Genomic DNA, 20,370 nt, shown 5'->3' with positions numbered 1-20,370 from the left:
TAGCGGTCCCTGGTGGCCTTTAGTGCGGCCCCGGACGTGTTTCATCGTGTGTTTTCACCCATTGTGTGTATTGAATGATGTATTTTCACCGATTGTTCAAACCCCAATGGTTTCAAATATGTGGCGGCTCTCACACTGATGATGTCTTATCGGCGAAAGTGGCCCCACCTCTGAAAATGAGCGAAGAACACCGCTCTCACCGCTGTCTCTCATGATTCTGCAATGCAACGATCCAACAGCAACTTGCACACGCAGTGATTTTATTGCTCCATCTCCCCTCGGACGTTTTCCGTTAGAGATATAGTGACTGAGCAGTGGACTAATGTACATTCAATACCAGCGCAAGCACGCAATTTAATAAATGCATTCACACATAATATAGGCTTTTTGTTGGGTTAGATCGCGTAAATTGAAATGCATCGTTAAACCCGCCTCCACCCGACAAAGCCAATTAGTAAGGTTTGTCACGTAAACTGAACATGCCAATTCGTTACTATTCAGCACACTGGCGTGTTGGAGAGAAAATCAGCAAAATTGACAATCTGACCCTAAAAAAACCTATATAATGGATATTGGTCGCGAAAGCCTACGTGTTAAGCATATACACATCCACAACAAATATATCCAATGAAAAAAAACTGACGCTTACATTCGCCACATCCACATATGGGTCTGTTATGCCATTATACATTATATAGTACCAGTGGCCGCTCCTGCAAAATCTCTCAGGGGGGGGCAAATGTCTGGATGATTGATAAGGATAAGGTCCACCCATGCAATGGATAAATTAACAGCTTAAGCATGTAAAGGCAACTTCACTTCTTTAATATTAATGAAAAATAAAGTGACTCTTACAATACATCTTGTTTGTTTCTATACTCACTATTAATACAATCCACTCAAGTTTCTTTTATTAAAGATTCCACTAGGTGGCGACAAATTATATTGTTGGATGAAACGTGCTTACGTATGATGACGTAAGCACGTTAGTGCGAGCCCTCCTGGAAGCCATAGAGAATGCATTGCAGCGCCCCCCGTTCGAAAAAAAACATCTTTGAATGTAAGTCTATGGGGCCACTCGGGGCGATTCTCAGCCGGAGTGAAATCGCCCAAAAAGAGGCGGTACTCCACAGAATGTGACATGACGCTGATTGGACTATATCCAGAGGCACAGTGATGGCTAGCGTGACTCTGTGGTTGAATGACATTGGTGGTGCGTCGCCCAATCGCCCTAATGAAGAAACCGCCCCTGTATAGTATGTTATTTTACTGCATGCACACACATTTCAATGTGAATAGTAAAAAGGCACAAAATACAAGCAGAATAAGATTCACTTCAACAAGCCCTCATAAGAGTACACAGAAGATAACCACGTATTACTTTTCTTATGAATGTGAACGTATGTGTATGTACACCGGTACTGACCAATTCATCCACATCTAATGTAGCTCTCAGAGACACAGCCTTGTTCAGTTATATTTATTTTGAATAAAGTATGCCGACTCACTGCGAGTGACTATATACACTTGGGTAACTTAGATAGCTCTATTCTGAGACAACAGAACTCTAGCCATCCAAGACTACACGGTGCCCACTCCAGGATGATGAAGATGACCCGCTCCAAGGTGATGACGGCGACTGCAGTTCCCCCACAACAGCAGCCCAGAGCCCCGGTTCGCGACGGCTTTTATCCCCCTCACGACCCGGCCACGCCCCTATTCCCGAACCCTCTCTCACTGCACCTGGCCCTGTCTGTCTCTGCCCTGATTACAATTTACGACCGTAAATTGCAACCCTGTCAAAGCTTGTAGCATCAATCATGATTAGCAACCACTTAGGGCCACATTACCCTAACGTGACCTTGTCTGTTCCCGTTACGTTAATTAGTAGCCATGGTCACGGGGAGCTGTACTGTCCCTTCATCACCCTGTACTGTCCTTACACACATATTTAATATAGCCATTACAGCAAATATACATATGTGCAATCTCACCACACTGTACTTATTTTTTATAACAGTTTTAGGAAAATCGACATTTGAATGTAAATTTGTTTTCGAAAATTAAATAAATAAAAATTCCCCATGAATACAATATTAAAATACGAAATTTGCTTTCTACCGTGCTTGTTCCGTGCTTGTTATAAGTCCATTCTCTCCTCCGGCCGCTATGGGCAGGAATTCCACACAACTCCCCATTTGCACCCCCCCCTCTTTCTCTCTATTGAAGGCCTCAACACAGAGATGTTGTCTTTCTGTGTGTCTATGTGTGTGTCTCTCTCTGTTTGTCTCTGTGTGAGTCTCTCTCTGCTTGTGCGTCTCTCAAATTTAGCAATCTTTGGAAGAACGTGATCAACCAGGTCGGGACTGTTGTGTTGGCCGACTCTCTGTGTTGTATTGCATTATGTTTCCAAGTTTACTATCGTTATTTTTTCATTCATTTGTACCTGATGATGGTTGCTTGTGTTGCAATTGAAACGTCGTATTCTATTATTTAATTGAATTGAATTTATTTTTACGTGACTTTACCGAAAGAACCAAAGAGTAATTCCTGCGGTCATGAAAGCTTCCAAACTAGTTTGAATATTAAAATAATAAATATTTCAGTAATAAAGAAACATTGTTCAGTTTACCTACTGATTAAATGACGGAACACTTTATTTCACTTAACATTATTTTTTAGGATGCATTATGGAAGGCAAGTTTATCGTGGAAGTAGGCCAATTCCGTACATTAATCAACAACAGTCATATACCCACGTCATTGCTATTCCTCTCCATCCTGCAAATAATAAGCGATACATTTGCTTATTTGCATGAGACGTGGTTGGTAATCATCTGAGGTGCATTCTCCCCTTTGGTTGCGTTTCTATCACCAGTCACATCCATCAGCTATCATACCTTCCAATGATGTGTCCTTCACAGGGTACTGTGGTGGGGAAATGTCATATGCCTCGCCTGGTGATTCAGGAGGTTGTGGGTTCGATCCCAACCCTGATGATGCCTGTTCTCCCCGTGGTCGCATGGATTTTTCTCCGGGTTCTCCTGTTTTTCCCTCCACATTTAGAAACATTCGTTTGCAGTATTTGGCTGCTATAGCTTTCCACATGATAAGCCACTTCGTTGAGCTATTCTTTGTGGCCAGGTCACTTATGAAAAAGAGCTATATAGCTCAGTAGGCCTTATCTGGTAAAATAAAAAAATAGATTAAATAGTTTTCATATGATGTCTCTATTTTGAGTTTGTTCCTTAATTTGTGTGTTTCTCTTTTTGTCCATCGGTGTAATTCCAAGGATACATATTTCAATGTTTATTTTCGTACTTTTAGGTACTGTTCCCATTTTTTACTCCAACTTTCTGATCTCTGTCAGGTGATGTGCACTGAATAAAATTACACATTGATGGGTAAAGAAGAATACTGTCGATACAATTAGACGATATACGTTTTCACTGATATGGTCTTTGAAGAGTCACAAATAAAATTGTAAATGAATTCAAAAAATTCTGCACAGTATTTAAAAATGGTGAGTGTATTGTTTCTACTCGCTGTGTAAATCACTAGTTTCCGAAAGAAAACTCAGAAACAACAACACAACCATTTTTTTTGCCAACGCTTGCAGGAAGACTCTGGTGAATTCTGCTAAAATAAAACTCCCTGAAAAAGAAGTGAGGGGGGGGGGTATGCAAAATGTTTGAGACTCTGCGACTGTTGAAAGTTTAAACTAAGTGCGGTGCAATTTGACATTTATGAGAAATGAGAGGGTTATGCCAACAAATGTTAGAGTATAGAATTCACACATGTGCTGGCATATCTCATACCTTCAGCAATCCCCACTAAAGTGATTAAAGTCAGACGTATATATGATGAGAGACAACCTGTACCTTGGTACAGAATTACCGTGTCTCCATGATATTACTTTTACACATAATTATAGCCAGAATATATTTTAAAATAAGAACAAAAGATCACAAACAACATATTTTCCAAAACACGTGTCACATGCTATGGAAATGGATCGAATTTGCAGACACGTTTATTATTATGGTTAGAGTTTACCAGTTCTTCCTTGCAGAGCAAAAAATATATACGCCAAAGGAATGCGCATGGACCAAAGCCATTTGTATTTATAAAACATATGCTTACACAGTTTCACCTTTGATTTTGCATACTTGAATATTGACTGCCAAGTTAAAGAGTAGATAATCAACGTCAACAGCTCTACAAAGAACTTGCTTATATTCGTGCTTTTCCATGAACTGTCATTGAGCTGACTGCAGCACAGTGTCAGAGAAAAGAAATTAAAATTCGGAGTTATATTTTGCAGTTATCCCATCTGGATTCTAAAAACAACCTGCATGGTCATGTGCAAAAGCGACGGGCCTAACGATCAGAGCAAAATGGAAACTATGCTGAAAATAGCTTGAGGCTTTTCAAAAGTGTAAATCCTAGTGAGAAATGCTTCCATGTCAGCGCTAATTGTACGCACATAAATTAAGCCAGCGCATTTCTCTTCACAAGGACTGTGATAAAACTGAGCACCTCATAGGATCCAATCCTTTATGCATTCACAGTTTTAAAACTGATATATTTACATGCCTCACGAAATGCAATTTTATATTCATTGGGAAGAGACTTGTATCAAGCTGTGCTCAAGGTGTTATCAATATGTAGTTTCAACTTAATAATTATTTTAATTTACAACCCTTTGTCCAATCCAGTGGTGGATGAAGACATCCTCATGCTGTGCCAGCCATGGGGGATGTTTGATCTATGACCTCACTACGTTGGTCCGTGTGGGTTTATCAAGTGGAAGGGCACCCAGGATTACCGAGCAGGGAATTGAACTCAGGTGGTCACTGGAAACTATGCTGAAAATAGCTTGAGGCTTTTCTAAAGTGTAGATCCTCGTGAGCAATGCTCTGATGCGCCATCGCTCTGTGCACGCCAATCTAGTGAGCCTTTCATCTTTCTATAAAATAATAATTTGTTGGCTTGTATATTAACATTATAATCAGAATATTGTTTAGCATTCATAATACTGTATTGTCAATAAGATCAATCATAATATTTTCACCAATTTTTTTTGTGAATGCAATTGAAGGTCTATTTTTATAAGCACAGACATTTTATTTAAATTAGATATTTTGCAAGAGCTCAATTCGAACTATGGGACTATTTCACAACGACAAGGCTCAAGTAATTTAATGCAGAAACAAAAACGATCATATTTTCATTTAAGAGTAGTTCGTGGCATTGTTTTGCAATCACATAACGAATGCATGCAATCATGCAAATGTTTTTTTACAGCCTTGCAGTTTTCTCCATAAAGGTTTGGATAGTAGATGGTTTATAAGAGTATCTGCACGTCTAATTTGCTAATGATATTTTTGACTCGAGCTTTAAGAAGGCATTTGGCCAGCTTCCACATTGTGATGCATGATACTGTCATTGTTGAGATCCTGACAGGGTGCAACTGAAATATTATTTTGTCGAGTTAAAGGTTTATAACTGTTTGAAGCAATCTCATGGAATGTAGTAGCAATACTCAGCTAATGATATATGTGTATCCAGGAAATATTTGCTAAATGTCAAGACTCTTTTTAATGATGGCCCTGCATTGGAATGTTTGGATCATTCCTTTACACAGAGTGTTTGCTTCTTATTCGTATTCTTAGGTTTTTTGCTTCTTGCACCATGCATACAATGAGGTAACACGGAAACGTCTACACAGATGCGTTCATGAATCCACTTTCTGTATCACTATCTTGTATGTATGTTGAACTTCTTTCACACCATACGTAGCCAACTGTGATTATAATCGGAGGTGGTCACCTCACAGGTCAGTAGATTTGGGAGTTGTAACATATCTGTATTTGCCACCAATCTTTGCTTCAGTAGGAAATGGAATAAGGAAGTAGGTTGTCAAGAGAACGGATGGCTGAGGGTAGAGAGTTCCAAAACCATGAGAGCAGCAAAGAAGAATAAACGACCTCCCACAGAGAACATTTATTGGGGGCTTCAAGAGGCCTTGGTTGCTGGAGCATAGATGATGTGAGGGGGAGTAGAGTGGATCAGATGAGAGAGGAGAGGTAGAGGCAGGGGCAAGTCCATGGAGGATAGCTTCCCCGTGTGTTGTCAGGTTGTACTATGTGCTGTTCGGGAATGATGTCTGATGCTTTGCTCCACTTGCTTCTTCAGTTCTTAAAGAAGCTCCCAGATGGCACTGGTTTGGCAGCCAGTGAAGGGCTTAGAGTCTTTACGTGGTTCTATTTACACGTGGAGTCTGATAGTGGAGTTTTGGTACATCTACCATTCATACTGCATTTCTTGTTGCCCTGAAGAAATATATATATAATCGTGTTATAGTGTTAGAGTATCATTCCATCGATGCATGTTCAGAAAACCACATTTGTGGGTGAAAATAGCAAAGTTATTGTAACCTCTATTTATGGACTAGAATATAATTACTGTGTTGTAAATATGTTTAATTGTTTAAAATAGTTTGAGTTTAGATTTCAGGAATTGCTTAATGTATGGCCCAATCAACTTTTTAGTTTGGTAACTATTCTTGTAAATTTAAAACGTGTTCATCAGGCTGCATGGTGTAAAGTTCAGTCTTCAACTCGTATCCACTCTATCTTTTTGGTCTCTCTATTTCTGTGCTATAAAGGGCCATTGCCCGAAACGTCGCCTGTAGTGTTTACCATCACAGTATCACAGTATTTACTTTGTTTTCTTTGGTAAGTATTCAGAATGCTATACTACGTCGCCCTCTGCTGGGAATGATGAGGAAATGCAACATTTCTTTAAGTAACACTTCCTGAATTTTATAGCAATACCAAAATAGGACATTATGGAGAGAAGCTAATACAAAAAATCGGATTAACTATGTGCTTTGTATATTCCACTGTATGCATATATATATATTATCGTAATAAAATGCACATACAAATGAACAGAACGCATTGATGCATTATTTTTCCATCAACCGAGACCATTATTAATTGCAAGCCACGGTGTGCACGCATAACACCAACAAACATAGAGTTAATGACAGGAGTTAGACAAAAGCATGGTCATGCATGGTTTTCATTTAGCTTCAGAGGACCAAGGGGATCTGGAATTGAAACCGAACTGCCCTAGGATGTTTCTTAAGAAAAAATAATGACTTCAGAAAAGTTCTGACAAAATAATGAGATCTCATGGGGCCACCCACGGTTTTTTTGCTTCCTTGGAAAAAACAAGGCTCCCCAATCCATATAAAGCCTGGACAATAGCTACTGGCTCAACCATGAAAACAAGTTTTGCCAACTTCAGTCCATTCTGTTTTAACAACGAAGAGATTGAGGCTCTGCATGTAACGTCTGCTGCATTTCTATCACGACACACTAAAAAAACGTTCATAAGAAGAAGATAAAGGTGACAGATGAAGAGTGCATGCTAGCGTTGTTGGAACTTTAGTGGACATGAAGTTCAATGTAAGACATACTAACTGCCGTGTTTGTCTCTATGGGTAAAAACACTACTTGTGATGTTTAAATGAACATTTCCATTTACGTAAGCTGGGCACTTACAAGAAAATACCGATTTGCTTTTATATTCAACGATAAATGCAACACAAAAGCAATTCAATAGAGTTGTGTGGATTCTTGCAGTTGCAGTGTTCGTATTTCAGTTGGAAATGTTTTATGACGTTATTGTAAATGTATCATGACCAATGTATATATATATGTTCTTCACAACGATGCTAATGATGTAAATGCATCACATACAGTCATTATACTTGTTTGTTTTTTCTAATCATTCTCTGGAGAGATGTTTTATCTCAATCCACAGAGTATTTTCCACATCTTTAAAACGTTTGTTATTGTTTAACAAACAAAATAAATACGCAATATCTCCTTCGAATATTTGTTCTTCCATGTAAGAAACAAAAGTATGTTTTCCACATCCCATCAGCCCCACATCCTTTTAGGAGTGCATATTTCAGCAGCATTGGCGTAAAATGTCGTTTATTATTTTGTTTGATATGTTTTAAACTTTGCATTTAAACTTTGCATTTGAAAGTAAACTTTTCGTAGATATCGAGTAACAGGCAAACACTTCAATAACCCGTAAATATATAACTAAATTACCTAATTTGTATTAAAAGTAAAGTTATACAATGTTGCTGACACATTGCAGTGAGGTTAACATCATAATTTTTGACCGAGCCCACTGAGTGATGCAATCGGTCTTTGCAAGATGATTAAAAGGGCCTTTCAGACATGTTTAGTTCCTGAACCTTGCATATAGGACTCAGGAATTTACCGGAGACAATTTAAAGTGCAGTTTTCGTCTGATCCATATTAGGTGTCTTTTGTGTGTGTTTAATTTGATTTTATTGCATTGTTACTTTTTTTGCGCGGTGACGTCATGTCAGTTCCCCGCAAGCGACGTCTTTGCCCCGCCCCCTGTGTGTGGTGACGTCATGTCAGTTCCCCCTTGACCACGCCTATCGTTACGTCACGACCGCGGGAGAACACACGTGCGTGTCATACCCGGTACAGTGCGACATGAACTCGCAAGTACAGTGGCGCTTTTAGTCCTGTTGTGTATCGTCGACGTGCCGGCTGATGAGAGGCGGTAACGTCAGACTGTTATAAACTCAGGTAAGGGCTGTACGCACGTTGACCGTGGATTGGGGATGGGGGGTGGGTCTCGTTAATAGGTTCGGCAAATAGGTTCGTCAACACGTGTGCTCGCATGGTCGGCTGCATGTGTTTTAGTGAGGCCAGGCCTCTGGTTTTAAAGGGTTTAAATACTGCTCCGCATGTTTTCAGGGAGACACGCAGTTAATTAGTTTTGGTTTAAAGCCTCTTCCCGACTGTGGGAGACCTCATTGTCTGTTTATTTTATACTTATCTTGTAAACAGCTTGGATCGGTGTCTCCAATCTACTGCAACGCACGTTTTAAGCTTCGTAAATTGATTAAAAGACTCTTAACGTTGGCGGTCAGGCGCGTCATTATTTCACGGTGATTACCTCAGCAATGTTCGTAATGGCGTAGGGACGTCACCAGAGTTGTGCCATTGAAATCCGGACCGTCAATTTACTAAAGTAATTATTGACCTAATTTTAACACAGCTGCGAGGAACACACGCGCAGAGTATATATAGAGCTTTTAATACAAAGGTTTCTTTCGTTGAAAGGGCAAAGTGTCTTCGCGTGCGATCATTGGACAGTGTGGCAACCCTGAATGCTTGGGTGTAAATTCAACATGCCTGTAGTACAGTACAGTACTGTATATCCAATCAACCACAGGACAACCAACAACTTTTGGCATGTGCTCATTTAAATGTACTGTACTGGACGTAATCGATCATGGAAGTATGATTGGCTGAGCCGACCATAATTCAGGATGTAAGCTCACCAAATCACCGCTGGCCACCAATGTGTATCTGAAGCCAATGTGTATCTGACTTGCATCCCACTGGGATTTTTGCACGCAGCGTTGGTGTACGGTGTTTTTTCTGCAATATTTTGCTGTCTTTTCTTGGATTTTCTGTTTGCACTTAGTCACATATTCACTTTAAGATGTTTTTTGTTTGTTGCGGTTGCACCCGATTCAAGAGCCGAATGGCTCACAGGGCTATATACCTAATAAATGAACTTAAAACTTGAACCGTGTTTAAGTCGAGGTTTAAATGGTTGCCTGGTGCCGGTGCGGTTATGATGAGACTGAGGTGGCGCCTACGTGAGTGTTGCTGGCTCTCCGAACGCCGCGTGACTCGTTAAGTCCTCATTTTTTTTCGCCAACAAAACAATGTCCTGAGTGTCGAGCGAAATGCTTGTAGGTTGTTGACAAAACATGACAAAATATCCGGTCAGAGATTTAGAGACGGCGGGGCGGGGGGGTTTAGTAGGTGAGCACGTTGTTTATTTGTGGACTAGATTTTTTGCCTGTCCAAGGATGGGTGTATATTGCAGTAAATATGAAATATTCAATAGAAAATTAGTTCAGCTCATGATTATTAATGAGGTGGGTTGCCCCACTGTAAAGAAACGTCATATTTGAAGCGACTTTGCGTAATACATTTTTTTATTTAGCTCGACCTTCCTCTGCGTTAGTGTAAAAATCCACCCATCCATGAATATATAATGAGGGGGGGGGGGGCTCATTTGGAGTGACGTCACGCACGGGACGGACAGACATTTCTGGGTGATTATAGTCGGTAATGATGGAGAGAGACTCGTTTTTTTTACTGGGTCAGCACGTTACAAAGTGCGTCAATTTGAGTGAAACCGACTCATCAGTGAGCACAGTGCTAGGCTGCTTGCCCCCCTGTTACATACCTCTTGGTAAGACTTTGTTATATCAGATCTTGAATGAGGTTTTATTCAATCGTAGGACTAATGTCTGGTTTTTCTTAACTTTTAAGTTCATCGTTAATGTAAAAATACGTCACCTTTCCATTTATCTACGCTACCTGCATATTTTAGATTTACAGTGTGTATCAACACATTTGTCATGAACACACCTTTAACAAAAAATATATAATCAGGGCACATTTTAGTTGAATGCTCTTCTTCGGAGCAGAATATAGACCATTGTTATAATTAAGGACAACTGGTCATAACATTATGCTGTTATATTATGTTATAAGACAATATTAATGATGAATGCGGCACTTATTTTTGATGTGTGCTTGTACAACATTACCAAGTACAGTAACCTCAATTTATTTTGCACATAAAACAATAACTGTGTTTTTCTTCTGTCCATTGTATCGTTCAGTTATTTACAGATTATTAAAGTGACCATGAAGGACGTGGATGTTGCGAAGATCAGTGCCCTGCAGAAGATCACCAGCAACATCCGCAACATCTGCATTTTGGCACACGTTGACCATGGTGTGGCAGTGTTTGCTGCTTTCTTTGAAAAACACACGGCTTCCATATATAACACGGCCCTTTGCAGTATCATTCCTTCTTGATTTTTGAAGTATTATTCCTGTTGCGAAGATTTGTGTGGTGATCTCTAGATGCCTAATAGTTCAGTGGTAACATATAAAAAAAAATCCACTCTTGATTAATTGTGCATTTTGTATTGTTATTTCTTTCAGGAAAAACCACCTTAGCTGACTGCCTGATAGCCAGCAATGGGATAATTTCGAATAGGCTGGCTGGAAAGGTACATTTTAAAATGACTACTTGTTTTTATGCTCGCTATGCATGCTAATAATCTACTATAATTGTGATTAATATATGAAAATGATTTATGAAACCAAAAATGTAAAAAAAAAAATTAGGGACAACATACTTTCTTTTCATTATACTGCTTCGTAGATGTATGCGGGTATGCTTTATAGCTCTCCGATGTGTTTTTTTAGGTTGCTTTGCCTATTGTTTGGAATTGTATCCGATGATTAATTCCATATCACATGCTGATAGCTTCTTCAAAAGTATGTACATTTAGGTGAATTTATATATTTTTGTTATATTAAAGTCAAATTCAATGTAGCTTGTAAATAAGCAAAACAGATTAGTTGACTGTTGCCCGTAAAGCTTATTCAGTTAAATAAGCTAAGGTACTGGCATTATCACAGAGGTCAGTAACATATGCTCTTGGTTCCACAGGTGCGGTACATGGATAGTCGGGAAGATGAACAGATCCGTGGAATTACAATGAAGTCAAGTGCCATTTCGCTCTTCTATAACAAAGGTTTGAATTTTTTACCAGAATTATATTAGTTTCCCAAACTATGCTTTCTTGCCAAAGATTACACTGACTATTTTGTATACGAAAACATCTCTCCACATTCTCATTCACACTGCTTTATCGCTGAAATATATATACATATATAAATTGTCTTAACATTTATAGCCTTTGAGAGTCAAGAGAAAGTAGATGGATTGGCTGACTTATAGTTGGAGTTCATACTTTACACTGGTGCCTTAAAAATCTTAAATAAAATTGATATGAATAGTTTGTAATTGATGGATAACACTTTTTTTTTCCAAACGACTTCAAATTAATAATTCTATTTCATTATCAAGTGTCAAGCACATATTTCATAACTGTTATGAATTATGATGTTTGGTCAAATCCATATATATGTTTTTGCATTTGGAAGAAAACCAGACTACCTGGAGAAACCCCTTCGATGAGGGGATGGATAACGTGAAATATCGGCACAGACCGTTCATTACGAACCCACATTTTGTTTTGCAATCTCCTGGCCACCCTGTAGCCCGGCAGGTTTGCGAGTATCAGAAATCTGTATGATCAAACAGCCGTTGCCTCTATAAAGTGCAGAAGCACCACAAAACAATTCTTTATGTTTGCCAGGCTACCCATGTTGAGTTGTAGCATTATTATTACTTGCTCAAATTGTAGTGTGCAAGTGTCTGAACTGTGACACTTTTTATGGTAGGACACAAGAGCTTTGTTGATATTCTTCAGTTGTATACGTGTATTGCTCTGGTGACAACACTGCCCTGTTTTTACAATTTAGCGGCATTTTTCATTCACACTATCTTAATATATTTTTTTACTTTTTAAAATTATGGATTGTAGTTGAAGCAGTGCAGTGTGAAAATGTCACGTCAGATTTTGACATCATTGTTTTGTTGCCTTTATCACGTGATAATGTTAACGGTTTTACATGTGCGTTTCTGTTGTTTGTGGTTGCAAATTACTCTGCAGATGACGAAGAGTACCTGATCAATCTGATCGACTCGCCAGGGCACGTAGACTTTTCTTCGGAGGTCTCTACAGCTGTTCGCCTTTGTGACGGGGCCATTGTTGTGGTTGATGCCGTCGAAGGTGTATGTCCGCAGGTAACGTTTCCAGTACCATTCTCTTTCAGGAGGTGCTGTTGCTCTTTTGCTTGCTTATTTTTGAATGAGTTTGCGTTTATGTCATTTGCTTCATCCCTGGACGCGGCTCCTCACATTGGGTGACCTGTGCCTTCTGTTCTGCTGCTCCCCGCTGTGTGTAAATCCCTTGCTCAGCGCTTTTCGAAATTTAGACACAACGGCAGTGCTTACACCCAACCTCAAGATGCATTTACTTGTTCTTGCTTTTGGTTCTAGAAATTAGCTTCTATACTATGTAGTTTTTCCTCCCTTTGGCCAACGTTTTTAAAAATGTCTTTTTTGGTGTACGATGCCTCGAGTACCTTGTAGAAAGACGCTTAATAAAAGAGATTTATGTATTTATTACCACTTAATGAGGGAAGCAATAGTGCAGCTGTGGGATGTCAATACTTGTAAAGGGTGCTTGTGAAATACCAGGGTTCATCCACTGATAGTTACCCCAATTCAAAAAGAAAAACAGAGAAAACTCAATTTTATTTCAAAGCCTCTACATGTCTCCTCACCATTTTTTATGTAATATTGTCTTACTCTCCTCAAACACTTTGTCCAACATAGCTGATGTGATTGGCTTATAGCATTCAATGAAGCGTGAGCTGAAGTGGTTGATATTTTGCGATTTTTGTGGCCTTTGATGTTACCCTAAAAGAAAAAAAGAATTATTGTGGGGAGATATCTGGCGAATGCAGGGCCATGCAACTGTTCCGCCTTGGCCAATCCAACCCAGGGCCACTCAGGGCCACCTCGGGCCACCTCGAGATTCCCTGATGCCCTGAGGGAGAATGCCACATGGGGCCTCATTCATTAGTGACGTTAAAATAGGATAGCTGTCGGGGGGTTGGGAGGGGCCTCTTTTGTTTGAGTACAGGCCCATAAGACAAGGTCTTTAGAAACCAGTGGGGTATTCATAAATGCGTCACCTTGTATTATGTATAAATAAATGCGCCCTCTAGAAGACCAAGATTCAAACTGCAGACAAATTGTGCCATTTTCACTCCAGTGTAACATCCTACATTTCTGTTATCCAGATCTGTAGATACGTTTTAACTGGACATTGTGGTTAACCTATCCAATACAACATTGTGAATTTGTCCTGCTGGTGAATTTGTATTGGCAAATAAACATAAAGATTATATTATGTATATGTGCATGGTAATGTAGCATTCACTATGCCATCTTCCCAACCAAGAGTTTGAAACTCACTTGTATCCGTGGGTGTTTGAAATGGCTTGCCAGCTGTTATGCATTAGCCATTATTTGCACAGTAGTTTATTTTTTTACTAGAACAACGGTTGCATTTGAGAACACAGTTGATTAATAAATGTAATGTTATTGTACAAACAATGTTACTTTTTACGACTTAAAATAAATAACTTTTTTTTCTTACTAAACTATTTGTTTATTTGTCTAGAGTAGCATTACCCATACAGTGTATATTTGTGTCAGGTCCTGTGAGCATGAATGTTCATCCCACTACGTTTTGGGATCAGTCCCTGTTGAGGCTGCTTTATTATTTGTTAAAATATACCTACTTAGAGTAACTTTATATATTTTTTAAACTGTCGCATGGCTTCCCCAAACTGGTTTTATGCAGCTTACGGTTTGCTCTAATGTGTTGTAGACTTGTCCGTCGTAAAATGGAATCATTTCAAAATGTGTATACTATGATATCTTACATTGATACTTTTAACACACCACGCACAAAACAAACAACGCATTTGAAGCAGCTGTATGTCTGGCAACTTCACTGTTTTAATGATGCCCATATGTTTAATGTTGGTGCTGGCAAAGGCATGCCATTTAGCACCTTTGTAAAGTTTAAGGGGAAACTTTTTTTTGTTGAAACATACAGATAGTCCCTTTGACCAACCTCACAAAAGCACTTTGTTTTAAATCTTAACAAAGCTCCATTGGCTGTGAAAGAAAGCACCGCAGGGAATCTAATAGCTCTAGTTTTCTTTTTAGTGGAGACAAGCCAGTGTGTAGTGGGGCAGTTGAGACATTTTAAAAGGGCACTAAAAATTGAGAAAAGACATTCATTTAATATCACAAATCTATTTGGTTTTAGTGAATGGGTCATTGTAGTATTCGTATCTGTGTGTTATTTTAATATCTGTGAAATGTGAAACCCACATTGCCGTGGCAGCATTATTAGTCCTGTACGCAAATTAGTACACTAACTTTCCCTCGAGAAAGGAAACCTAGCATGCTTATCAGCTGTTTAAAGCTGGCCTGTGCGTTATTTTAAATGATTTATATTCATGGTATCTATGAAAGTTGCACAGCAAAGATGGATAAGTCTATTCTGACATTGGTTTTCACCTTGATAATACAATAACTTTTTTTACCAGCGATATACTGTGGGACAAAATTAACGGTTTATTTATTCTTTGCTCTTTAAAACAAAAACATTTGAATTATGTAGCATCTAAATTTAACCCCATCTCAAGACGCTATGCAATCTTGTCTCACGACATTGTGTCCAGTCTCAAATGCAGAATCATCACATGGGTATTGATAGACATGTTTATTGACCAAATAGTCTGTAGTGCACTCTGAATGGATTTATTTTTCTGTGTTAATCACCAAACGAGAAAAAAATAAGTTACAAATTGCATTGAGGAAATGCATTGTGAAAGACAACTAAATTGTCCCTTCATCCTGTGGCTTCTAAAATAAATATATAAAGCCTTACAGGCTTTCCTTTTGGGTGATTTACTTCCCGTGATTAGTATGTGTAAAATGTAAACGGTGCATATTAAACCGGTTGCACTCCAGTAAAGCGGGAACATTGGTGTTTTGTTACCTCAGACCCAGATGGTGCTGAGACAAGCATGGCTGGAAAACATTCACCCTTGCCTCGTGATCAACAAAATCGACCGCCTCATCACAGAGCTGAAGCTCACTCCAACCGAGGCACATATCCAACTGCAGAAGATTCTGGAACAGGTAAATTCCATCCCCACCCCCCCCCCCCAGGATGATCTTGTGTATACGGTACGCAAGATCATTACGCGCCACCGTAGGAAACTCCATTCTCTTGTCATAACGTGAATACAAATGTAGCTATCTTACCATCAGCCTATTGGCGTTACAGACCATAAAAAGTCTGCTGGACATAAAAAAGACTGCTAGTCTGGAAATCCCATAGGCTTATGTTCAAACATACATTGTATTTATATGTGGAGACACAATGGGGTTCTGCTTATTAATGATTTTGTTTACGCGGTAAACTTTTAAATACATTTGTATGGGGTGCATATGTACCTGCTACAATTATAAAAAAACAAGCTTAGTGTGCAAATAAATATTTTTTTACCCAACCATGATGTGTGTCACAGGTATTTTAACCTATCATTTTTTGTTGTTGAAAAATGTCTCACAATGACGTCAGTCTTGTGATTATTTCTGTCTCTCGTTAGGTCAATGCTGTCACTGGCAGCCTCTTCACCTCCAAGGTGCTCGAAGAGAGTGCAGAAAAGGTTTCCTCAGGACCAGTGGAGGGCACCCTGGCGAACGAAGGGAAAGCTGACCCCTTGTTCGACTGGAGTGCAGGCTTTGAGGAGGCAGACGACTCGAGCCTCTACTTCTCTCCAGATCAGGGGAACGTGGTGTTTGCTTGTGCACTCGATGGCTGGGGATTCAGGTTTGTCACGTGAACTAAACATGCCAATCGGTTACTAGTTCAGCACACCGGTGTGTTGGAAAGTAAAGCCACATCATTTACAATTCGAGTACGAGATTTATCTGGTAATTACAACCGGCATCATCAGGCGACAGCCAATGCTGTGGAGAAGTCCTCCTGTTTCGGTCTTAAATAGGTGTGAAAACTAGAGGGGGGTTAATCTATATATATAAAAGGGAAATTTGTGAATATGTGTGTCTGTTCGAAATGTTTAGCATACTTCCCAACATGCAACAAACTTGAAATTTGGCATGTGAGCAGCTTCCAGACTGTACACAATGCAAAAAGTATAAAAATAGACTTTTGTATTTTGGGGGGCGGGGGGGGGGCGCAATAATGGATATATTTTGCACGGCAAGTGAGCGGTGACGTCACATCTGTGATGTCACCCGCATGCGGTAGCGTCACGCAGTGTGCCTGCTGACGTCACGCATCCCCCCCAACCCTCCGCGTAGGCCGTGTATTAATCCAAGACAAGATTCCAAGTTTTGGGCGAAGCCGGGTAGTGAAGCTAGTGTATACATATAAATTATAATGGATTTCCATTACTGCTTTATTGCAATATGTTTTGGTCTATCATGCGAGTACAATGCGAGTCCGTGGTGGGCAGCAGAGGGCAGTGTAGCAAAACAAATACTTAGTGACTTCAATGTCTCCACATATAAGCTTTCTGCCTTCATCGGCATGATGCAGTACGGTGAACCCAAACGACCTTCACGGTGTGAGGAGGCCCTCAACCAGCAGTGGATTGATAAAAAAAAAAGTTCTTGCATTTTGGCGCTGAAGAAAACACACTTAACCATTAAATCATTAAAAGTACTATCATCGCCCTACGCAGTACCATTTAAGGGGTTAGACTTAAATCAGCATTCCTGTTCAAAACAAGTAATGGAGCAGCACTCCTCTCCACTGGTGGCCATGAGCCAGCGGTGGAGAATCGACATTTCCTTGGCAGGGGCCAGTCATTCCATAACAAGGCCGCTGTTGACTCGCCACAAAGTGGTGCTACACATTTCATCGACCTTTGTCGGCTCATAGCCTCAGTTGTGCCTCAACTGGGAATTTGGGCTCGCAACCTTCTGATTGCGAGTCACTCACCCTAACTGCATTGCCACCAAGCCGGATACAATATATATGGCTATCAATATGTGTCCTGACATCTTGTTATTGTCTATAGGGCCGGAATGGGCTTTCTCATGTGTTGCATAACCCCTGGGGAAACCACACACATTTCGGTCACTTAGCAGTTGGTGGAGGGTTTTGGCTCGTATTAAATCTTTACCCTGCCACTTATGTGGCAGAAAATCAAAGACAGCGTTGTTCACAATGATTGCTCGCTCGCTCTCCTCCTGTCCATTTTGCAGTATAGAGCATTTCGCACGACTCTACTCGAAGAAGATAGGAGTGAGAAAGGAAGTGCTGCTCAAGACCCTGTGGGGTGATTTTTACCTCAATACCAAAGCCAAGAAAATCATGAAAGGGGCCCAAGTATGTGTCAAAATGCAGTTGTTTATTACACTTACTTTAACATCATGAAAGGTGTAATGTATATATATGTGTGTTTTATAGATAAGAATATTTTTTCGAGTGCATTTCTGTACAAAATGTAATTAAAAGTGAGTGTTTGATTTTATGTTTCAGGCCAAAGGGAAAAAGCCCTTGTTTGTGCAGTTGGTTCTGGATAATATTTGGGCCCTCTATGAAGCTGTTGTCATTAGAAGGTGAGTTGTTGCCACGTATTTTTCTCAGAAAAATAAATATTCATTTTGGCTTCAAATCTTTCAGGTTTTTTTTTCTTCTTACTCTACATTGTTTTGTTTTTATTGCAACAGAGACAAGGAGAAGTCTGAAAAAATTGTGAACTCATTGGGGCTGAAGATCCTTGCAAGAGACATGAGACACACTGATCCGAAGGTCTACCTGAGCGCCATCTGCAGCCAGTGGCTGCCACTCTCTGAGGCTGTCCTTTGTATCCAAAAACGGCTGAAATTGCGTTTACATTGTAAGCTTCCTATGTACAAGGATGCTCGCGTGATGCATTTGTTAGCACACAGGACTTGCAATCCCAAGGTCGCCGCTTTGATGTAATCTCCCGGCACAGCCGTTGAAACGACGCGCAAGTTTCTTAAATTCTCCCGCATTTATCTACCCGGCAGTACAAATGGGAGCACCGTAGTCGATTGGCAGGTCACGCATGGTGGGGTAAAGTGTGGGTACCCTCGTCTCATCCTAGACATTTGGCTCGTGTAGAAGAGTAGACCAAAAATTCCCTCTTAGACTCTCTAGAGCTCCTTCTCGTGGAGACCATTCCGCCGGCAGTGGCGTGAGCAAAAAAATTCAGGGCTGACACTTTACTTCTCTACCTTTGTATTAATCAAAGGAGAAAGCAATACAATTCATTACATTTGGCTTCTCTCTAGCGCCCCAAATGTAGAGCATCCCAGGGCGCTTACAATAAAAAAAACTTGACAATACAAAAAAACGTTCACCAATCAGTCCAGCTCAAGGATAAGCTAATGCAAACAAATACGTTTTCAAATGTGACTGAAAAGATTCAACTGTGCTTGCATTCCTGATATGACTTGGGATCGAGCTGCAATGGCAAAGCTGAATGAAAGTATCTTTGAGGGCCTCCGCTGGATGGCAACATGGATATACATGTTGCTTGACAAAGTGATGCAACATAAATGCAGCTTTTTTTTTCCCTTGGTGTAATAAAAGACCACGTTACAAAGGAAGTGATGGAAATAGAAAACGTGACCTTCGGTCCTGTCAAATACGACAATATATCTTCCAGTGCATAATCGCGTGCGCCTTGAGAGTTTGGTTTCCTTGACTGGCGCTGTGCAGCAATGGTAAGCTGCCGTCTTCCCAGCCCCTTGGAAATGTCTGCACAGCGCGTGGAAAAGCTGCTGTGTGCTCGCGCTCAACGCTTCGAATCTCTTCCAGAGCAAACACAAACTCTGAGGGACGGTGAGAAAGAACAGAGATGCAGACTTCTGCAGTTTACCTTTACAACCACTGCTTGTTACATGCACAGGCCTATTGTCAAAATCCACTTGCTTGATGAGGGCCTATCCAAGGCAACGCGGGATGTGGAACTTATTTGACCATATTTCACCACGCGCGTCAGACCGAGTTGATAAAGGCGGGGGAGCATAAGTGCTTGAGAATGGTACGATGCAGCAATGAATTTGTCTGCACTACCCCCTGCAGAAAACATAAAACCCACAGCTGCTTATCACAGATATCTGTGTTAGGCATGGTGGTCGTCCATCCAAGCACGCACCAGACTCCTGCTGCTTTCTGATATATTATTGTTATTTCCAGTCTTATCTTGATTGGCTTAATCCCCCAATTAAATTTTTTTGGGAAATGTTTATAATGTTTCTGAAAATTAGGAAGATTTTTTTTGCATGATAAGTTTGAGGTTTTATTATGAAATGCATGTTTAGAAAAATATTTTTCGTACAGTAACATCTTGATTTGAATCTTTCGTCATGTAGATATAAAAAAATACAAATATATATATCTACGTGACTTTACCGAAAGAATCAAAGAGTACAATAACATCTGTAAAGCCTTAAACCAAATTATTATCATTCCTGACAGTTCAGTCATAAAGTGTCCGGTGTTTAATAGTGTCAGTCATTGTTGGAACAAACATAGATTTTAAAACTGTCCTTTTCTTCCCCTTGCAGATTTCATTTCATGTAAAAGTTCTGACGACGCCCCTGTGATTGTGTTTGTCTCAAAAATGATTTCTGTTGATGCAAAGGCCCTTCCTCAAAAGAAGCAAAGGTATGAATGTACTCCATATGGCCGTGA

The 20,370-nt window shown here is 40.0% G+C and overlaps 1 protein-coding gene across 1 annotated transcript in view; it reads left to right on the top strand.

Annotated features, from left to right (window-relative positions):
- Positions 1–8,515: 8,515 nt before the first annotated feature.
- EFL1 (elongation factor like GTPase 1) overlaps positions 8,516–20,370 on the top strand; it is a 28,278-nt gene continuing 16,423 nt past the window's right edge. The window contains exons 1-12 of the mRNA XM_078885930.1: positions 8,516–8,650; positions 10,777–10,892; positions 11,105–11,172; positions 11,619–11,703; positions 12,688–12,821; positions 15,669–15,806; positions 16,280–16,503; positions 17,907–18,030; positions 18,184–18,263; positions 18,375–18,511; positions 19,393–19,515; positions 20,244–20,343. Of these exons, the coding sequence (XP_078742056.1) occupies positions 10,802–10,892; positions 11,105–11,172; positions 11,619–11,703; positions 12,688–12,821; positions 15,669–15,806; positions 16,280–16,503; positions 17,907–18,030; positions 18,184–18,263; positions 18,375–18,511; positions 19,393–19,515; positions 20,244–20,343 (1,304 nt within the window). The 5' untranslated portion in view covers positions 8,516–8,650; positions 10,777–10,801. The remainder of the gene's footprint in view (positions 8,651–10,776; positions 10,893–11,104; positions 11,173–11,618; positions 11,704–12,687; positions 12,822–15,668; positions 15,807–16,279; positions 16,504–17,906; positions 18,031–18,183; positions 18,264–18,374; positions 18,512–19,392; positions 19,516–20,243; positions 20,344–20,370) is intronic.

The sequence above is a fragment of the Lampetra fluviatilis genome, chromosome 3, assembly GCF_964198595.1.
Source record: "Lampetra fluviatilis chromosome 3, kcLamFluv1.1, whole genome shotgun sequence".
Lineage (NCBI taxonomy): Eukaryota > Metazoa > Chordata > Hyperoartia > Petromyzontiformes > Petromyzontidae > Lampetra > Lampetra fluviatilis.
Note: the sequence above shows the minus strand (reverse complement) of the source record. Positions and strands in the feature narration are given on the sequence as shown.